The sequence below is a fragment of the Anguilla anguilla genome, chromosome 11 (genome assembly GCF_013347855.1).
Source record: "Anguilla anguilla isolate fAngAng1 chromosome 11, fAngAng1.pri, whole genome shotgun sequence".
Lineage (NCBI taxonomy): Eukaryota > Metazoa > Chordata > Actinopteri > Anguilliformes > Anguillidae > Anguilla > Anguilla anguilla.
The window spans coordinates 43,432,544-43,454,889 of NC_049211.1; the positions used below are offsets into that span (position 1 = coordinate 43,432,544).

General features: G+C 46.1%; 1 protein-coding gene across 2 annotated transcripts in view; it reads right to left on the minus strand.

The window, feature by feature from the left end:
• Positions 1-12,268: 12,268 nt before the first annotated feature.
• Positions 12,269-22,346, minus strand: part of wnt2bb (wingless-type MMTV integration site family, member 2Bb) — a 35,957-nt gene continuing 25,879 nt past the window's right edge. For both annotated transcript variants that reach the window (XM_035381038.1, XM_035381040.1), the window contains 3 exons: positions 18,891-19,168; positions 17,972-18,236; positions 12,269-13,585 (listed from right to left, as the gene is read on the minus strand). In XM_035381038.1, coding sequence (XP_035236929.1) covers positions 13,356-13,585; positions 17,972-18,236; positions 18,891-19,168 — 773 coding nt within the window. In that variant the 3' untranslated portion in view covers positions 12,269-13,355. The remainder of the gene's footprint in view (positions 13,586-17,971; positions 18,237-18,890; positions 19,169-22,346) is intronic.

Genomic DNA, 22,346 nt, shown 5'->3' on the forward strand with positions numbered 1-22,346 from the left:
TGTCGTCTTTGGCTTTGTTTATAATGGCCTGATTGTTTACTGGACCCGCTAAAGTCTCTTACTGCTGCTGCTGGTCTCTTACTGCTGCTGCTGGTCTCTTACTGCTGCTGCTGGTCTCTTACTGCTGCTGCTGGTCTCAGGGGCGAAGCTGCTGGTCTCAGGGGCGATGCTGCTGGTCTCAGGGGCGATGCTGCTGGTCTCAGGGGCGGTGCTGCTGGTCTCAGGGGCGGTGCTGCTGGTCTCAGGGGCGATGCTGCTGGTCTCAGGGGCGGTGCTGCTGGTCTCAGGGGCGATGCTGCTGGTCTCAGGGGCGGTGCTGCTGGTCTCAGGCGCGGTGCTGCTGGTCTCAGGGGCGGTGCTGCTGGTCTCAGGGGCGGTGCTGCTGGTCCCAGGGGCGAAGCTGCTGGTCTCAGGGGCGATGCTGCTGGTCTCAGGGGCGGTGCTGCTGGTCTCAGGGGCGGTGCTGCTGGTCTCAGGGGCGGTGCTGCTGGTCTCAGGGGCGATGCTGTTGGTCTCAGATGTGATGCTGCTGGTCTCAGGGGCGATGCTGCTGGTCTCAGGGGCGGTGCTGCTGGTCTCAGGGGCGATGCTGCTGGTCTCAGATGTGATGCTGCTGGTCTCAGGGGTGGTGCTGCTGGTCTCAGGGGCGGTGCTGCTGGTCTCAGGGGTGGTGCTGCTGGTCTCAGGGGCGGTGCTGCTGGTCTCAGGGGCGGTGCTGCTGGTCTCAGGGACGATGCTGCTGGTCTCAGGGGCGGTGCTGCTGGTCTCAGGGACGATGCTGCTGGTCTCAGGGGCGATGCTGCTGGTCTCAGGGGCGATGCTGCTGGTCTCAGGGGCGGTGCTGCTGGTCTCAGGGGCGGTGCTGCTGGTCTCAGGGGCGATGCTGCTGGTCTCAGGGGCGATGCTGCTGGTTTCAGGGGCGAAGCTGCTGCTCTCAGATGTGATGCTGCTGGTCTCAGGGGTGATGCTGCTGGTCTCAGATGTGATGCTGCTGGTCTCAGGGGCGATGCTGCTGAACAGCAGTTGACGCACTCAAAGCATGTCAGATCGTGCAGCACATGAAGCATATTTCAACACGCATTTCTTTGCTGAGAACAGAAAAAGCCTCAGTTAAGATGCTCAGTGCTAAAAAATGATTACTTTGCAAAGCCTGAAGTCGCTCTTGATAGAGGAAGAAGAATTAAGTTTAAAACGCCTATTTTTTTATGCACATCCATTGATATATAAAAGAAACCAACTCCAAACACAAGTGCTTTTGCCCGTGTTGCAAATCCACTGAACGTACAAAGTTTTTAATTCATTTACAGTCCAGTCCTTTTCTGAACAGGGTGAATAAAAATGGAATTGACCCTCGACCCTGTAGTCCATCCTAATTTATAACAGGAAGGTTTTCAAATGTAAGTCAGACCACGATATTTGAAAATACTTGACAGTGATATCTCAAAGCGCTGTACAGATCCACAGGGATTTTCCGACAAACATCTTATTATCTGAAAGCGTCCAATCACTTGAAATTATGTTCTGAATAATTGTGGAAATAAAATTTATTTCTATTTGTCAGCAATTTGCTGGAGTTTGTGCTGAGGTCTAGAAGGTTAAGGGTTCTTGGGGTTATTTTAAATGAAGTGTGCGCTGGTGTAGGACGGTCGCTTAGCTCACCTAGTTCTGGAAGCTGGGTTCACTTAGTCCCCCGCTCGTGCGAGGCGGTGGGTCTGGCATGGCCTCCGCGGGCTTGGCGTGGCTCTGTACCTGTTAGCGTGAGAGGCGTGTGCGTGTGCGCTCTCTCGCATGCGGGCTCGGAAAGGTCACGCCTCGTCTGCGCGGGATGGAAAAAAAGCAGCCGCTCCGTGTGTACCAGCCTGCGCCCGCCCCCTAAAGCGCAGAACTCCTGGGGGGGGGGGGGGGGGGGCACAGAGTTTGCTGCTCCTCCGGTGCACTTCGGTGGTTAATTTAACCCGTTGGCTGGCCAGAGTACTCGCGCCTCGGTCCCAAGGCCTAAAATGGCCGCTGACTGAGAGGAAGCTGGGTAATTCTGTGGACGCTGCGGCCCTTCCGTTCTGCACAGTTTAGTTTGTAATGTGTGTGAGAAATTATAAGGGATCAGTGTTTTTTTTACATGTATGACCCAGGTCTGATTCCCGCCTGGTTATCTCCATGTCTGGGCTTCCGTGATGTGAGTATCACAGAAATCATCAAGTGGTAAAATAAGAAGACGGGATCTTTTGGTTTTTCTTTGATGCTGAAGCTCTAAAGCCAAAGCCCTGACCCTGAAGCCCTGCTGAAGCCCTGCTGAAGCCCTGACCCTGAAGCCCTGCTGAAGCCCTGACCCTGAAGCCCTGCTGAAGCCCTGACCCTGAAGCCCTGCTGAAGCCCTGCTGAAGCCCTGACACTGAAGCCCTGCTGAAGCCTTGACACTGAAGCCCTGCTGAAGCCCTGACACTGAAGCCCTGACCCTGAAGCCCTGCTGAAGCCCTGACCCTGAAGCCCTGCTGAAGCCCTGACACTGAAGCCCTGACCCTGAAGCCCTGCTGAAGCCCTGACCCTGAAGCCCTGCTGAAGCCCTGTCACTGAAGCCCTGCTGAAGCCTTGACACTGAAGCCCTGCTGAAGCCCTGACACTGAAGCCCTGACCCTGAAGCCCTGCTGAAGCCCTGACCCTGAAGCCCTGCTGAAGCCCTGACGAAGCCCTGACACTGAAGCCCTGCTGAAGCCCTGTCACTGAAGCCCTGCTGAAGCCTTGACACTGAAGCCCTGCTGAAGCCCTGACACTGAAGCCCTGACCCTGAAGCCCTGCTGAAGCCCTGACACTGAAGCCCTGCTGAAGCCTTGACACTGAAGCCCTGACCCTGAAGCCCTGACACTGAGGCCCTGACCCTGAAGCCCTGCTGAAGCCCTGTCACTGAAGCCCTGCTGAAGCCCTGACACTGAGGCCCTGACCCTGAAGCCCTGCTGAAGCCCTGTCACTGAAGCCCTGCTGAAGCCCTGCTGAAGCCCTGACACTGAGGCCCTGACACTGAAGCCCTGATACTGAAGCCCTGTCATCATAATAATAATAATAATAATAATAATAATACATTTTATTTGTATAGAACCTTTCAACAGCCCAAGGTCCCAGTATTTACAGAAAAAATTGATGTAATTAGGGGCTGATCAACAACAAAAAAACCTGCAGCCTGTCTCTCCAGGAGTAGGTTTGCAGACCCCCTGAGGCTGATTTCTCTCTGCTCTTTGCACAGCTTAGTGAGATTACATATGCAGTGCGTTCAGTCAGCCACAGTGTGGAAGGGTTCGATCTGTCCAGGGAGCTAAGCACACGAGAATGCAACCTGCAGGAGTCTAGCTGACTCATATTACCTGAAATGCATCCCCAATGCGGCAGTGTGGTATAATGGGTATGGTACAGGTATTGTAACCAGAAGGTCACAGGTTTGATTTCCGGGTAGGACACTGCCGTGTACCCATGAGCAAGGTATTTAACCTGCATTGCTATATCCAGCTGTTTAAATGGATGCAAATGTAATGTAAACGCTGTGTAAAAGTTGTGTATGTTGCTCTGGATAAGAACGTCTGCTAAATGCCTGTAATGTAATGCATCTCCCTTCTGAATCCTCTTTCTGAATGGAGCGAATGACGCATTTGAAGAGCAGAAATGAATCACTGTGCTCACTAAAAATCAAGAAGATGCTTGGAAGTCTTATTATCTTGCCATAGCTGGACAATAACTACAGGGTAAATACAAACGTGAAATCACCATATTCAAACATTTCTCTCTGGAAACACGAGCAAATAACCAACCCAATATAGGCCAACAAACCCGATATCTGGTGTCCCCCCTGGGGTGAGCAGTATCCAGCACCCGTTAGCCCTCTGCTATCTCTGTCTACCCTCACTATGAACACAAGCAAATCAGAGCAAGCTCTCGTCTTAAAGCACAAAATGCAAGGAATCACTGTGTGAACTTCCATGTTTTTTTTTTTTTGTTAAATTTGAAAATATTTGTAGTTCTCCATTTATTCACAAAAAATGCACAGTATTTTAAAGAGTGAACAGAAACAGTGAGTTTCGCTGCGCGTGATTCAACTTCGGCAGTCGTTCGCTGTCGAAGGGGCTCGTTCCTTAACCCTGACCTTCGACCCCTCGCTGTCCGTCGTCCCCACACCTCCCTCGTCGGGCCCGAAGCCCCTCGGCTGGAATTCCCTGTGGAATTCCCCGCTATCTCTCCGGGTCTCCTGTGTTTGTGCCCTGTCAAGCGTCCATAAATTCCCACTCAGAAGAGGGATAAACATCTTCAAAGCCGCCTGACAGGGCTCTCTGTGATCTGTCTGGAATCGCGTCGTCTGCGCCTTCTCGGGTGAAGTATTTTGTTGAGTTTGACCCTCGCGTGCCGCGTAACTCCCAGCTGGCCCAGCTCGGTCCGCACTCCGGCGATGACTGCGACAGACACGCCCAGAATTCCAAAGAAATGTATTCCACATATCTGTTTACATGCATGTATTACACATATGTGTAATACATACATGTAAATAGATATGTGTAATACATGCATGTAAACAGATATGTGTAATACATACATGTAAATAGATATCTGTTTACATGTATGCATTCCACATATCTATTTACATGTATGTATTCCACATATCTATTTACATGCATGTATTCCACATATCTATTTACATGTATGCATTCCACATATCTATATACATGTATGTATTCTACATATCTATTTACATGTATGTATTCCACATATCTATTTACATGCATGTATTTCCTATGTGACATGTATAGCAGCCTACATGTCCATAATTCTGATTGCAGTTTATAGATACATTTAGTATCATGATGTTAGATTAGATTAGATTAGATTCAACTTTATTGTCATTGCACAGAGTACACGTACTGAGACAACGAAATGCAGTTAGCATCTAACCAGAAGTGCAAAAGAAGCAGTAAAGTGCAGTAAGGTATATGTAAATAAGTGAATAAATATGAATACAATATTGATAAATATGAATACAATACAATGTGATATAAACAGTATAGACAGTTATAAACAATATAGACAATGTTTCCTGTATTTTGTGACATTTTAGGGTAGTTGTTCCCCGTCCCTCATCTGCTACCTCGATAGTGGGCACACACAGCTCACAGACACACTCGCGCACTTGCAGCTGAAGTGGCGAGGGGGCGATGCTTTAAACAAGCCGACGCTGTTGACACAGCGGCCGCTCGGACACGTACAGGGGTACTCTGGGAATCGGGACGTTCCTCACTGACGTGTGATCACGGCGTTTGGGACGGTGAGAATGGCCCTCATGTCGCTGCTCCCCCATCTCATCTGCACACCTTCCACTGTGGGAGGGGGGAGGGGCCGGAGGGGGGGAGGGGCCAGAGGCGGGGCTTTGCGTGATTGAAATGGCTCAAACCTTCACGGCAACAGTGACCGCACCGCCAGAAAGAGGAACAAAGCAAAGCAGACAGAGAGATGGCGGGAGAAGGTATTTGGAGAAAAGGCAGGCAGAGAGGACGAGGAAGAGCGGGAGAGAGAAAGAGGGAGGAAGAGAGTGTGGGAGACAGAGGTGTTTTCAGCGTCGGACTCTCCAGATTAGGGTTTTCTACGTGCTAATCCCCGGCCGCCTGCCATGCGCCGCGGCTGTGGGAGTGTTGACGGACCGTCCCCTTCGCCGGAGCTCGGTCCCCCGCAGGCCCTCCAGGTCACATAAATATTAGCGCTAATCCGCCGATAAATCTGCCCCCTCCCTCCCTGGGACCCCACGCCGCTGCAGCCGGCCACCTCGCGGGGGTGTAGAGGCCGCGGGAGACTCGCCGTGTAACATACAGCCAACAGGGGCAAAGTGCACACAATAATAATACATCATACATATCATCTAGACAGTGTTACATATGAATGGAATGCAGTATGGATGCAACGCAGTGTGGATGGAATGCAGTGCGGATGGAATGCAGTGCGGATGGACAAGAGTATGGATGGAATGCAGTGGTGATGGAACGCAGTATGGATGGAACGCTGTATGAATGGAACGCAGTGTGGATGGAACATAGTGCAGATGTAAAGCAGTACATATGGAAAACAGTGCAGATGGAACGATGTATGAATAGATTACTGAATGGAATGCAGTGTGGATGGAATGCAGTGCGGGTGGAATGCTGTATGAATGGAACACAGTATGGATGGAATGCAGTGTGGGTGGAATGCTGTATGAATGGAACACAGTATGGATGGAACACAGTCAAGATGGAATTCTGTATGAATGGAACACAGTGCAGATGGAACACTATAAATGGAACACAGTATGGATGGAATGCAGTGCAGGTGGAATGCTGTATGAATGGAACGCTGTATGGATGGAACGCAGTGCAGATGGAACACAGTGCGGATCAAATGCTGTATGAATGTAATGCAGTGTGGATGGAACACAGTGCGGATGGAATACAGTGTGGATTGAACACAGTGTGGATGGGAATGATGTATCAATGGAATGCAGTGCTTATGGAATGCAGTGCGGATGGAACGTTGTATGAATGGAACATTGTGTGGATGGAATGCAGTACAAATGGAACACTTATCATCTGAACATTTAAGAGGTCTCGGTGCTTATAAGACATGTATCTCCTGGTTTTAGTCCACACTTATTGTGTGATTTCATATGATATTGGTCAGTATTTATGAAGAGCCAACGTCCCAACTTTAGTGAACTTGTATTCGCCATTTATCTTCCAGTATTAGCGAATACTTCTGAAGGGTTTATCTGCGATTAGCGAACACTTATGAAGGGTTTATCTGATTTAACTATGCATGTCACACAATAATGCACTTTAAAAATGAAGTGTAAAAAAGGCTTTCTGAACACTAGTATTGGCTACAAAAAACTGCACCATCTACAAAATCAAATTGTTGTATAAAGGATGTTAACAGCCGAGTTAAGAAATGCAAAAGAAAAGGTGGCTTGCTTTTTGCTCTGAAAAAGAAATGCTGAATAAAATGTTCTGTAATATTACAGAACGTTAAAAATATTCATGTAACCTCAGAAATGTTGCCTAACATAAAATGAACGTGATGTAGAGTTTCAGAAAACCAGAGGATAAATACTGGCAGTGGAGTGTGAGTGACAGTCTGCCCCAGGGAGACCGAACGGTTGGGAGATAGTACAGTCCCCCGTATCGTGGAAAGAAACACACACACTGACCACACAAGTTCTGAAAGACGGATAGATGGGGGAAGAGAGAGATAGTGCGCGGGGGAGTGAAGTGAAAGACGTGGGGGGAGTATTTGTTGACACCCTACCACTTAACAAAGACAAATGGTTTCAGTGTCGCTGACATACCCAGGAGTGCCGGTGGTGGTGGTGGTGGAACCCTTCCCAAGATCCTCTCTGTCCTGTCCCCCAGAGCATGTGTGCGAGACGGCCTGTTTTAACCCCCCACCCAAACAGCCTGGGTTCAGGCGGGCCACGGGGGTGGCCCCGGTAACCTGCGCCCCGCCAGTTTTGTTTTGGTCCTGTTTAAGCCTCCCTGGGCTGCAGGATTGCCCTGCCAGCGCGCGCGGTAATGAAGATGAATTGGGGGAATGCGACCCTTTCCTGCGCAGATTAAGATCAGGGCTGCTGATAAACATGCCTGCCAGGCCACTCAGTAACCCGAGTCTCCTTTCGGGGGGGGGCGCGCGGCGGACTCCAGCGGAGCGGGATCGCCCCCCGCCCTCGCGCTCCGGGTTTGGGCATTTCTCACATGCTAGGCCATGTCCTGTCCTGCCGAGCCCTCTCTCCCACCCCACCCCCCCCCCCCACTCACCCCCCCCTTGAAACCCAGCTGGGGGGAGCCGGATCAAAGCGGCCATCTTTAACTCCGCTGAGCGCGGCAGCATGTTCCCTTCCTGCCCGGGTCCTTTCAGACGGCGGCCAATCTGGAAAGGAGGCGCAGAGACTCTTCAGCCAATCACTGACTTTGATTGAGCTCCGAAGCGCTAAAGCTAACTGAATGAAGGATTTTGGTGGCCCTAGACAAATCTGTTCGAGCGGGCGGGTGGGGGGGGGGTGGTGCTGTTGGATAATGTGGACCGGGGGGGGTTCTGTTGGATTCTGTCGAGCGAGGGGGGGGGGGGGGTTCGCTTGGTAAAATCCTTCTTACATTACATTGGTATGAAATGTTCTGTTGCCATTCCGTTTAAAATTTATACCGCTAGTTCCGCGATAGGGGATGAATAACGTAATTACGTAATAATGTTATTTACCTTAGATAAACATTTGATCGTGTGCCCCCCCCCCCCCCTAGCAGTTGTGGCCCTAAACAACCGCATAGAGCGTTTATGCCACGGGCCGGCCCTGCCCCTCAGCCCTCAGCCCTGGCATTGTCTTGGGAAAGGCTTTAAACTCACTGGCTCTGCACTGGCTCCACACTGGCTCCGCACTGCAACTGCTAGCGATGAGCCGGACCTTTTCACATAGTGATAAAAGAACTGTATTGCCATGGAGTAAATGACTGTTCAGTACAGGCCGTGAAGAGAAGGACAGCCCATGTTCGTCCGACTGTGCTAATTACCACCAGGCTCCGTGTGCCAGTATGGGAACACAGAATCCTACTTACGAAAAGAAGTCCTGGTTGCGTGGTTCATTAGCATAGCGTAGTGCAGTGTATTGGTTAAAGAAACTTGGTCGTAACTCATCTTGGCATCAGAGCAGTATCATTAATAAGATTAGCACCCACCCTAATGGCCTTTCTTGCCATTCTGGAAACTTCAAGGCGGCTAATCTTTGCTCGAACGGTGAGTTTTTCAGAAACTCTGTTGCGAGGCTTGGAGATAACGCTGCACTTTCTCCCAATAACTGCTGATGTCACTTGGCCAGGAACTCTCAAGCTGACGTGTTTTATAGCCAGGACACAAGACAGGACTCATAAATCTTGATTACTGTCGATACGGTCCTGCTAGGGCCAAGACAATGAGAGAAAACGAGGGGGGGGGTGATTTCTGAGGGAACCATTCATAATTTTCAACACTTCTCAAACGCTCACACTGGGGAACGATTTGAAAACATTAAAAACCAAACATTCTTCCAGTTTTTTCCCTGTTTTTCTTCTTTCTCAACGGTTCTGAAAATGAACGTGGGGGAAATGGGGAGGGGGGGGGGGGTGCAGAAATGTTGAGCAATCCAACAGGCCGCTGGAAACAAAGAAGGAAACAATCGGCAGTCTGCTTTATGCCCAGGCTGAGCCGTCAAAAATCGGCCGCATTTGGGTCACGAAATGGAGCAGTGGGTCTGGACGCCTCTCTGTAAATCACAGCACTACTAAGTGGCCCGTTTGTAGCTCCATCCCAGTTTTATGATGTGACTCCTGTCTCATCCTGAGCCATCAAATCATTGCCAAGGCATTTTCCAAGGGTCAGACAGTGCTGTCATGCACTGCTGATCTGTGAGCTCAATGCCGAAATGCCCAGTTGGGCTATCCGTAGGGTGAGCTTACCCGGACATTTTTCTTCAACACTGCTTTATGCGTCACCAGTTTAGGGCCAGTTCAGTCAGTTCATTAACTGCAGGGGAAGCACTGACCGTTGAAATTATTAAATCCAGACTGAAGACCTGCATATTCAGCACAACATACACTTCGCTAATGCCGCTGTGTTGTTAAACACTGTGTCTTTGTTACCTTGCTCATGCTCAGCTTTTGAGTTCTGCATACACCTCTTCAGTATTGACCTTATGTGTCTGTGTGTCCATTTTGTTTTTCTTTCTATACCTACCATCCTTGTGACTGTCCTTGTTTAACCTTGTTAAATGACCTTTGGTTCTTGAAGATTAAACTATAAATCAATTTTAGAAATATTATTGTGCTTATTATTTATTGGGCAGTCTAATTCAGTTATTGAAGGTCTAATAGATAATGTGTAAAATTAGTGCAATGTAAGTAAAGTAGTTTTTTAAACTTCATAAAACTTCTGTGGGATGTTCTTTCTTTAGAGCAGCAACCTTTGATTTGACTATTTGAGCCTTTAGCCGCCCCAGCGTGACCACGATGGCCAGGCGCCCGTCTGATGTGGCTTCCATCAGCAGAAGAACAGTCTCTGCCCATCCCTGCCCGTCACGTGTGCTGTAAATTATGAGCGGACGTCCAGCGGACTCTGTGTCCCCGTGTGGCCCCGCCAGGTACACCCCCCGACCCCCCGTCCTGCCCTCCTCTCTCCAGCTATGCTGGAATGGAAGTGATGTCAAACAAAGATATCAATCAGGTCCTGTGACAAATGGGAAGCATGCATCAAATGTCTGCCTGCCTATTTTTAATCCTTGACAAGAGGGCCGCAGTGAACCTTCACTGCACCTTGATGACATTTAACTGGTCTTGCTCAGAGGATCCAGTTACAAGGCCTCTTATTAAAGCTCAGTGGCCCTTTGGGACCAATAACAGCATTTGACTGAGTCCATTAATTTTCTGTAATTATTTTACAACGAGGGCCTTCCCGGACAGCACTGAGCTGGTGCCAGACAATGCGTGTACCCCCCAGTGGTAAATTGCTATGGTCTGGTTGTTCTATAAAACGGTTCTTGGTGAAGTTTATAAATGAGAACATTTCTTGGGTAAATGTCTGTGTGTTTATGTAGAGATGAGAAGCACACTTTTCGCCTTTATTATGCTTTTTAAACCTGACCGGATATGCATGAAAAACAGACAATCAAGAAAGCAAATAAGAGCAGTGAAGTCATGACTAGACATAAGGAAAGGATGTGCTTTAGGTAACCAGTGTATAAGCACTGAAGGTGTGCACTTAGATCTGCAATCGCTTTTGGACAAACATGTGACATGCAACTCTGTGAACTCATGGAACATCGCTGTCCCATTGGTGGGGTGGGGGGGCGGGGGGGCTGTATATGATTGAAACTACAGGCCATCATCATTGCCACATACAGATATCAATCCAGTTGATATCAGGGGAACCAGTGATGGATTCTACATGTTGAGGACATTTTCACTTCAGGGAATTCAAAGTAATTCTTGCCCCCATAGTGTGCTACAATGCTACAACCCCTAAAGCTCATAAGAGGTTTCATTTAGCCACCAAGTTAGACCAGAAGAAATTGATTTTCTCCCATCCTGTCATATGCACTATGTTGGCTAGCATGAGGTTATTCTCCAGGATGATGGAGGATGACATCATTGCCTGTGGGAGACATCTCCTCTCTGAGCACATGGTACGAAGCAATCTAAAAGACAAGTCTGTTTCAGCAATATGGAAGACGTACAGAGGATCCAGAACAACTGGAGGCCTCAGTAAGGCAATACACACAGGTGACGTTAAACACGGTGACACTTACATCCTGTCCAAGACTACTATTCCCATGATTCCTGAGAAAATGCCCAAGTGTCATCATTCATATCATTGACCTAGAAGTTCCCACACGCAGAGCAGTGTTAGATTTAATCATATAGAATGCCAGTCACACAGGTGTGCACAAAAGATGTATCCTACTCTATCACACGTTGCATTCTGGGAATTCTTCTTTTTGATTGATCTGAAGGTATCAGCCATTGTAATCTTAACATCTACCCACTTGTGTGTGCTGTCCAGCATGTAGTACATTTCTGTGGAATTCCTTTTATTAAAAAGGGCTCTTCACTAACTTCAGAATTAGCTCTAATATGGCATAGACCAAAGAAGATTGCTGGAAAATATGTGCTTTGATATCCCGGCCAAAAAAACTCCAACTAACACAAGCGCTTCTGTGGAACAGTGTCTCCCAAATGTCAGAATCAACCCGAGCCTTGTAATTAAACTCATCAAGTCATTACAGGCCAGTCTGCCGATACCCCAGCCTTCATCACGGCGAAGGAGATTAAAAGGCTTTTCAATCGGACTTTAAATAACAGTGATCTTTTTCTCCACTCGCCCAGTCACCCCGCCTGACAAAAACAGTCTTTGTCATCGGCACAGGGCTGGTTTGTATTTGAAACGGTCCGTTATTCTGTCATTGCTCTCTTGCTGAGTATTATTTTTATAGCGCTCTCTGGGAATCCGTTTGGCCCACAGAGGGCCTAATCTTGCTCACTAAGTATTTTTTGAAGAACTGCAAAGCTTTCCGGATATTCCAAAATGCGCACAGCATTGAGAAGATATTTTGGAATTGAATTTGAAAGGAAACATTTGTGTGCACTACTCGCACATGTGCCATAGGACTTATAGGTTCTGACAGATCCAGATCTGTGAAGAAGCAACACACATTTCACTGGTGAATAAAGGAAAAGCAGAAATTCTGACATACTAATACCATATATTTATATGAACTTCTGTTTTTAAAATAATGAAACAGTATACACAAGATACACAAGCAAGCTGTAGAACAGAGAAGTCCACTGGCGTCATTCCCACCTCTGGAATCCCTGTCAAAGTCATCCCTTGAAGTGGAGAGGAAGATTTTTTCTGTTTTTTTTTGGCGGATTCACTCTTTCTGCCTCTGCAGTCCACATCAGTAATTTTCTTCTCATAATTCATAAACAAATATGTATAAATGTATTTATGTTTGCTCATGCTTTAGCTAATGTCCATAGTGCAGGTTCGTCTTTATTTCTTCTTTGCTTTAAATAAAACAACCATTCATCGTCCACATTATCAGTTTAGTGGGGAGAAGGCAGGGATTGCTCAAAGCAACGTCCAAATGCCGAGTGTCACTCCAGCCGTCAGGGAGAATCCTGCTTCTTCAGTCCACTGCTTTTGCCTATGAGTGCCAATGCCTTGCCAAAGTCACGCGCAACCAGACCAGAAGAGTCGAGCCCAGTGGAGGTGATGTTTCAACGTCAGACAAAACTTATCGGGTAAAGAGGGCATGGTTATACTTTCTGGTGCACAAATCAGCAGTCCCTCTCCTCCCCCAAAAATGTAAATGGCGTGAATACAGAAAGATTGTATGACTGTAAATGCTCAAAATGAGTTTTCTGTAATTTTAGAAAATATGTCCTGAAAAGTATATTAAAAGCAGCACACCTTTTTTCCCCACAAAAAACTCAAATGAAATACTCCCCCCTCCCATCATCAGCATCAACAAAAAAAAACACACACACAACAACACAACAGGTTCACAGTTAAAAGCAAACAATAGCAGCCTTACAGCCCTGTTCCAAAATAAAGGTAATGGGGAAATTTACTGAGCATTTTGTGCTAGGTGCTCATGGGAAATTGAGTTTAGTTTTAGTGCTTTTTTTTTGTTTTGCTGAGACAGTGAAATTAAAAAGCCATGCAACGGAACGGAGAGAAGGGTGGGATCAGTGGATATGAGGGATGGACTCTATATCCCAGAATGCCATGGACCACAGGAAGTCCTGAGGAAGGGGCGAGGCAAAGGCCGGGCCCGCCCCTCAGGTCTGGTGCCCCCGCTCGGTGCGCGGGGGGGCCTTGCAGGTGTGGATGTCCACCGTCTCCTCGCAGTCCTTGCACTCCACCGCGCAGCACCACTTGAACTTGCACTCGCACTTGGTGACGCGCTTCACGCGCGTGGTGTCGTAGCCCCGCCCACAGCACATGACCTCACAGCTGTCCGTCCCGCGCGACGACTTGTTGCACACGCGCCCGGCAGTGCCCAAGGAACCTGCGGAGGACAGGACGGGACACAGGGTCAGGGGGCTTCACGCTTCACCCACGCTGAACAAAACAGTGGGTATCAGACCTGGGTCAAATACATATTTAAAGTATTTTAATTACTTTTGAATACTTTTCCTCAGAAATTATTTTAAATACAGCATTTACAAATACCGAGTATTAAAATTACAAAATGTATTTGAAAATACATTTAAGGAGCATTTGCATGTATTTGCGATTACTTTCAAATATTTCTTAAAAAAACATTTAAAATACTGAATTTTCAAATACAAAGTGCTTGATGTAATGGAATTATTTGAAAATACTTTCAGGACATAAGGCCAGTGGTGCAACATGAGCAGTTGCACCAAGCTGTTGAAAGATTTGAAAATCACTGGATATGCAGGAACCTGCAGGATATGCTGAAAGTTGAGCGTTTCGTCTAATTAGGACAGTATTTTGATGAGAACGCGACAGGCAACAGCAGACAGCTCCAGTCCAATTGTACCGATTTCCATTGCTAATTGGTAGTGAACATGCACGGCTGAATTCTATTTTATCAGTGTCTGACCTTACAAAATGTAAAAGATGGAACTGTGCATATTGCTGTTGAACGCTCTGACAACAGAAAAAAAGAAGAAATACAGTAAAAGGCCACTAACTTTAAAAAGATTGCATGAGTACAAATAAACTGGCAAGTAGCTTATCAAGAAGTCTGAGTTTGCCACCCCCTCCATGCAAAGACATGTACGGGCATTTAGGCTACTGTCTGTTAGAGGCAGCACATGGGCTGTTTAAAATTGCCAACGTAGGCTACCCTTGCCCACAACTCAAATTCAACCCCTAGCCCCTAGTAGTTCCCCTGGAGTACCCTGAGTATTATAGCTTGCTGACATCACATCGATGACCACTCACAAAGATTGTACAAAGAACTCTGGGATACCCCCATCAGTATGAAGCCTACATTGTTGCTGGCTCTGTCATTTCAGTTGTATATCACTGAAATATTTCAAAATATTTTAAAATTGTATTTGTATTTTAATGTATTTGTAAAAGGCTTTAAATACTATTTGAAAAAGTATTTGGTTTCCCAGGAAAGTATTTATTTAAAGGAATGTATTTTTAAAATACTATTTGGGAAAGTATTTGGTTTTACATTAAAATAATATAAATAAATGAAATACAAAGTGTTTCATGTGTAAAATGTGTAAATGTATTTGAAAATACTTCAAATATGCATTTACATACATTTTTAAATACAAATACAAATACATATTTGTATTCGACCCAGGTCTGGTGGGTATTAATGCATTTCAAGTGCTGTCGTATATGATCTGTGTTTGTAATATTTTTGTTTAGACAGTTTTATGAAGCCAACAGTCTTGTACTGTTTTCAGGCAACATAAAGTGGAGTTCTGAGCCAGTATGAGAGGACTGAACACCTGAAAATAAAAACCCACACCCGCCCCCCCCCCCCCCCCCCCCCCCCAACGAATGTGAGAAGCACACGGAGCAGCTCGGAGAATGGGATTTGAAAAATGAGCTCGATGTATCCTTGGGGTATGAATTCCAATGAGAAGGGGGGGTGGGGGCTAATGGAGGTACTGTTGACCTCCTGAAATGACAGTGTTTTAACCTTCGGGAAACACCCCCGGCCCCATCCCTCAACCCCCCCGCCCCCCTCCCCGCAAAAAAATAAGAAACATGGAGACCCAAGCTGTGTTTAACTGCTTAGGTGAACGGTCAAAACAAACAGTGCTCTGGTTCAGCATCGGAACAATCCTCTGAAGGATGGTGGTAAACGTTAGCATCACACGATTCTTTTCACAAGTCTCCTGTCTGTGCCTCCCTGTCAGCAAACCGCACGCGGCATTGGCTGCATAAAAACAACCCTGCTCCAATTAGCCGGGCTTTTCTTCAGGCCGATGGGCCTAATTTTCTAGGGTGGGTGTGAAACTTTCAGGCTCTGGATTGACGATGATGGTCAGTAATGTTTAGTTTCCTAAAGGCTAAGTGTGAGTTGTGCTCCTGTACTCAATGCTGATATGCTTCAACAAACTCTCCAATTAAAGTCTATGTGAAAATCTCACTGCAGAGGAACTTCTCATCTACTAAATGCCTAAAATAAGAGAACAGAAACAGTAACATTCACCCATATGTTCTTTGCCTTTTCCCTGTCAGAAGCAGTGATGGAACTAGAAACCCCCCACCCCCCGTCCCATGCCGCTGTTCCAGAATGTTCCTTACGGCATAATGGCCAGAGTGTGGGAGACTGACAGGGATTAACAGGGCACAGGAACCCTGGCTGCCCCCCTGGGCTTTTTTTGGGAGACGAGCTAAGAGGAGGCAGGTGTGAGAATCCCCCTACACCCCTCCCCCCCCCCTCCCTTCTGACTGCGGTTGGGGAAGACCCGCCCGTTACTGACACCATCCAGTTTTCATTTCTCCTCCTCCTCCTCCTCCTCCTCCTCCACGGGGATCAGTCCGGACCCTTTGATGTGCGCCGTGCCTTGAAGGGCAGGGCAGCCCGCAGTATCAGACCCTGAACTGGGAGAAACGGTGTGATGGACTGCCTCCCTCGTTTAAAACCCAGACACGGTCCTCCCGTGGGAAACGTACTGCCAGGTCAAATCATCGCATATACTGTATTCGCTAATAGCCTGCAGTAGCTTTACGCTGCTCCTAATGTGTTTAGTGGTTCCTTCGATACAGAAAATCTAATTTTACAATTAGGGTAATAGATAGTTTATACAATTGTTATACAACAATGACCATGTTTAACTCTTTAGTCTTTCAAAAACTTTTTGGCAGCCTTGCATTTGATTAGCATTTTGCCTATGGTGATTAATGCATCTTATAGCCCGGCAGCTAAAATATATCTCAAGTGAGTGCCCCATTATTATTGCATTACAGCACCTAAACAGGAAAGCACCTTAATATGAAATCTGTTAGCATTCTGAAATGGTGTGAATCACATACACATGGTTAGTGGACCATTGTAGACCGTTTAAGATGTACTGCTAAGTTTTTTGAACAAAGGAATGCTTTTTTGTAAATGCTACTGAGAACAAAGCTTGGGGTGTATTCTCATAGATTCTAGAAAACAGCAACTGGTCAAATAATTCTGCATTCTAAGATGCACTTAATGCCCAAGTCTATTTAACGTGGTTTTGCCAGTATTTGAAAACTAGGGATTCCCATTCCTTTTGTTCATCATAAAGACATAGACTAAGGGCCAGCTGGACACTAATAAATGTTCTTTTCCACATACACTACATGGCCAAAAGTATGTGGACACCTGACATCCAACGTCTCTTCCAACACTATGGGCATTAATATGGAGTTGGTCCGCCCTTTGCTGCTATAAAAGCCTCCACTCTTCTGAGAAGGCTTTATACTAGATGTTGGAGCATTGCTGCAGGGATGTGCTTCCATTCAGCCAGAAGAGCATTAGTGAGGTTGGGCACTGATTAGGCGATTAGGCCTGGCTCGAAGTCAGCATTCCAATGGATCCCAAAGGTGTTGGATGAGGTCGAGATCAGGGCTCTGAGCAGGCCAGTCAAGTTCTTCCAAACCAATGTTAACAAAACCATTTATATATGAACCTCACTGTGTGCCCGGGGGCCTTGTCATTCTGAAACAGGAAAGGGCCTAACCCAAACTGTTGCAACAAAGTTGGAAGCACAGAATCATTGCATTAAGATTTGCCTTTACTGGAACTTAGAGGCCTAGCCCAAACTATGAAAAACAGTCCCAGACCAATTGGTGTCCAGATACTTTTGGTCATATAGCGTACGTATGAAAACAAGTGTCCCTAGCCAGTTATAAACAGTTAATAGCTTCCTCTCAGATCATGGCTACAATGTTGATTACAGATGTTTTTTAGGTTTACGATAACAATGATAAAACCACACAGTGCTCAGTCATCTGATGATTTGAGCTGGTTAAGCACAGATCTCAACCATCACATGAGTAGCACACACCTGAGTAATGCACGGCAGCAATTTTGTCCCAGAATTCTCACCACACATCCGCTGCAGCTTTGTGGGAGCACTTTGACCAAATAGGTGGCTTAATTAACGCTACTACTGACATAAATATATACAGTAGTTTTAATCTTAGAGGTTCTAATATATGAATGTTATCATCATTGCTGTGTAGTATAACTCTGCCAGGATGATGGTCTTGTCACCTAAAGGTTCGATTCCTGGATAAGACACTGCCGTTGTACCCAAGAGCAAGGTATTTAACCTGGATTGCTTCAGTATATATCCAGCTGTATGAATGGATGCAATGTAAATGCTGTGTAAAAAAGTTGTGTAAGTCGCTCTGGATAAAAATGTCTCCTAAATGACACTAATGTAATGTTATCGTCACACATGGGCAACCCACCCACCTGCAGCTTTGTCCATGAGGCAGTAATCAGGCGAATTCTCAAAGTACACCAGTTCGTTCTTAGTGGCCTTCCTGAAGTCCTTGTTGCTGACTGTGAAGCCTGTGCCGTCCTGGTTCATGGTGACCTCGATGGCTCCGTTGTACTTCTTGCGGAGGTAGTCTCCGGTCTTCCTGAAGTCGGACATGGCCAACCAACAAGTCCTAAGTGTGCAGGAGCCACTGACCCCATGACATTTACACTCCAGCTTCATAAAGCGCTTCACCGCCTACAAGGACAAGAAAATATTTCCGATGAAAGATACATCACAGCGTCACACAAAACACTGGCATTGACTGCAAACACCTTAAACCAGGGGTGTTCCAAAGTGTGGCTGGTGTTTGTTTTCACCTTAAAATCAGTGACCAGTTTGGACAGAAAAAATCAGGTGAAGTGAGTGTCTGTCAACTACGGTACTTAAGACAGTGGAATGGGAATGATCCATCACAGCTTGTGGCAGCCATTGTAAGGGAAATGGGTAACATAGAGTCACAGCTCTCACCCACAAACTGATCTCAGCATACAAAAAGCATGGCAATCTAGGGATCCACTGTCATTTCCTAACCTGAGCTAGTATCTTGAGATAAAAGGAAAAAACTGATTCCAGGTCACCAGTTCACAACCCTTATTCATCAACCATTTAAGAGTGAGAGTGTTGATCAAGGGTCAGGTTTCCATTGTAAATATCTTACCCATTATGAGCTAAAAGGCAAAACCCAAAACTCTGAACTGCTTCATGAACGTAAGCTAAAATGTTTCGGGCTGCTATTGGACATGAGAAGGCCTGTTTAAGGACGTCTCATTGGGTCTGGGGTTGGTTCCAGCAGGCCCGTGGAGGCCTGTCAGCCAGCCGGGCCGCCTCGCCGTGACCGCGCGCGCTCACCATCCTCCCGCAGCGGTTGTTGTGCAGGTTCATGAGCGCCCGCGCGTCCTTGACCGTCTTCTCCTTGGCGTCCACAAAGTCCTTGGCGAACTTGATGCCATAGTTGATGTTGTCGCTGCAGCCGCCCCAGTCGAAGTCCCCCCTGTCGTCTCTGGCCCGGCCCCTCTTGTGGGGGTCGCAGTTGCACGTCTTGAGCTCCCCCTGGCTGCAGGCCCTGGTAATGGCATAGACCACTCCGGCTGAGGAGATGGCGTACACGAACGCGGCTTCGCGGCTGCCTACGTGAAATACATTGATGAAGAGGGTTAACTATGAGCATGTCTTCTGTCTTTCTCATAAAAAATTTAAATTTATATATATAAATTAAATATATATTTAAATAAAATAGAGTTTGAATATATATATATATAATTAAATAATAATAATAATAGATTTATTTTATATAGTGCTTTTCACAATCTCAAAGATGCTTTACAACACAGTTATAAATATATATACAGACCTCTTCACTTTTTCCATATTTTGTTATGTTGCAGCCTTATTATAAAATGGATTAAATTCATTTTATTATCATCAATCTACACACAATACCAAATAATGACAAAGTGACAGGTTTTTAGAAATTTTTGCAAATTTATTAAAAATAGAAAACTAAAATATCACATTTACATAAGTATTCTGATCCTTTACTCAGTACTTTGTTGTGGCACCTTTGGCAGTAATTACAGCCTTGAGTCTTCATGGGAATGACGCTACAAGCTTGGCACAACTGTATTTGAGGTATTTCACCCATTCTTCTCTGTAGATCCTCTCAAACTCTGTCAGGTTGGATGGGTAGCGTTGCTGCACAGCTATTTTCAGGTCTCTCCAGAGATGTTTGATCGGGTTCAAGTCCGGGCTCTGGCTGGGCCACTCAAGGACATTCACAGACTTGTCCTGAAGCCACTCCTGTGTTGTCTTGGCTGTGTGCTTAGGGTCTTTGTCCTGTTGGAAGGTGAACCTTCACCCCGGTCTGAGGTCCTGAGCGCTCTGGTGCAGGTTTTCATCAGGGATCTCTCCGTACTTTGCTCCGTTCATCTTTCCCTCGATCTTGACTAGTCTCCCAGTTTCTGTTGCTGAAAAACATCCCCACAGCATGATGCTGCCACCACCATGCCTCACCATAGAGATGGTATTGGCCAGGTGATGAGCGGTGCCTGGTTTCCTCCAGACGTGAGGCTTGGCATTGTGGCCAGAGAGTTCAATCTTGGTTTCATCAGACCAGAAAATCTTGTTTCTCATGGTCTCAGAGTCCTTTAGGTGCCTTTTGGCAAACTCCAAGTGCACTGTCATGTGCCTTTAACTGAGGAGTGGCTTCCGTCTGGCCACTCTATAAAGGCCTGATTGGTGGAATGCTGCAGAGATGGTTGTCCTTCTGGAAGGTTGGGAGCATTTCCACAGAGGAACTCTGGAGCTCTGTCAGAGTGGCCATCGGGTTCTTGGTCACCTCCCCCAACTGCTCAGTTTGCCTGAGGTTCCAAACTTCCTTCATTGAAGAATGATGGAGGCCACTGTGTCCTGTACTCTTCCCTTGATCTGTACCTTTTTTGCTCTGACATGCACTATCAACTTTGGGACCTTATATAAACAGGTGTGTGCCTTTCCAAATTATGTCCAATCAATTGAATTTACCACAGGTGGACTCCAATCAAGTTGTAGAAACATCTCAAGTATGATCAATGGAAACAGGATGCCCCTGAGCTAAATTTTGACTGTCATAGCAAAGGGTCTGAATACAGTTAAGGCCAAAAGTTTACATACACCTAGGCTACACCTAAGACATTAAAACTCAATTTTTCACAACTCCACACATTTCATGTTACCATACATTTCCAGTGTTAAGTCAATTAGGGTATCTACTTTATTTCCATAAGAGGTAATTTCAAAATAATAGCTAGGAGAATTATTTCAGCTTTTATGTATATCAGTGAGTCAAAAGTTTACATACACTTTGCTAGTATTTGGTGGCATTGTCTTTTAATTGCTTAGCTTGAATCAAATGCTTAGGGTAGCCTTCCACAAGCTTCTGACAATACTTTGCCAGAATTTTTGCCCATTCCTCCAGACAGAACTGGTGTAACTCAGTCAGGTTTGTGAGCCTCCTTGCTCGGACACGCTTTTTCAGTTCAGTCCACAAATTTTCTATGGGATTCAGGTCAGAGCTTTGTGATGGCCACTCCAATATTTTCACTTTGTTGTCTTTAAGCCATTTTATTACAACTTTGGAAGTATGCTTAGGATCATTGTCCTGCTGGACAACCCAGTTGTGATCAAGTTTTAACTTTCTAGCTGATTTCTTGAGGTGTTACTTCAGTATTTCTAGATAATCCTCCTTCCTCATGATGCCATCTATTTTCTGAAGGGCACCAGTCCCTTTTCCAGCAAAACACCCCCACAACATGATGCTGCCACCCCCATGCTTCACAGCTGGGATGGTGTTCTTCGGATTAAAAGCCTCACCCTTTTTCCTCCATACATGGTGCTGATCATTATGGTCAAACAGTTCCGTATTTGTTTAATCTGACCAGAGAACACTCCTCCAAAAGGCTAGGTCTTTGTCCTGGTGATCACCTCTAAACTTAATTCTGGCTTTTTTATGCCGGTCTTGGAGTAGGGGCTTCTTCCTTGCACAACAGCCTTTCAGGCCATGGCGATGTAGGATTCTCTTACTGGTGAATGTAGATACTTTGGTACCTGATGCCTCCAACTCCTTCACCAGTTCCTTTGTTGTTGTCTTGGGGTTCAGTTGAACCTTTTGGACCAAGGTTCGTTCAGCCCTGGGAGTTAATTTGTGCCTCCTTCCTGAACGATGCAGTGTCTGTGTGGTCCCAAGATTTTTATATTTGCATACAATTGTTTGTACAGATGCTTGTGGTACCTTCAGTTGTTTGGAAAATGCTCCTAAGGAGGAATCGGACTTGTGGAGGTCCACAGTTTGTTTTCTGAGATCTTAGCAGAGCTGTTTGGATTTTCCCATGGTATCAAGGGCAAAAAGGCAGTGGCTCTAAAGGTAGGCCCTTAAATACAGCCACAGGTGCCAATTAACTCCCAATTATGACAATTGGCCAGTCAGAAGCTTCTAAAAAGTCATTACATCAATTTCTGGAATTTCCCAGACTGTTTGAAGAGACAGTCAATTTGGTGTATGTAAACTTTTGACCCACTGGAACTCTGATATAGTGAATTAAAGCTAAACTAAATCTGTCTCTGATCGATTGCTTTAAAATGACCTCTGATGTGAACAAAGTAGATGCCCTAATTGTCTTGCCAAAAGAAATGTATTGTAAAATGAAATGTGCGGAGTCCTGAAAAACTTGCGTTTGACTATCTTTAGCCTAGGTGTATGTAAACTTTTGGCCTCAACTGTATGTAAATGTGATATTTCAGTTTTTTATGTTTAATAAATTAGCAAAAATT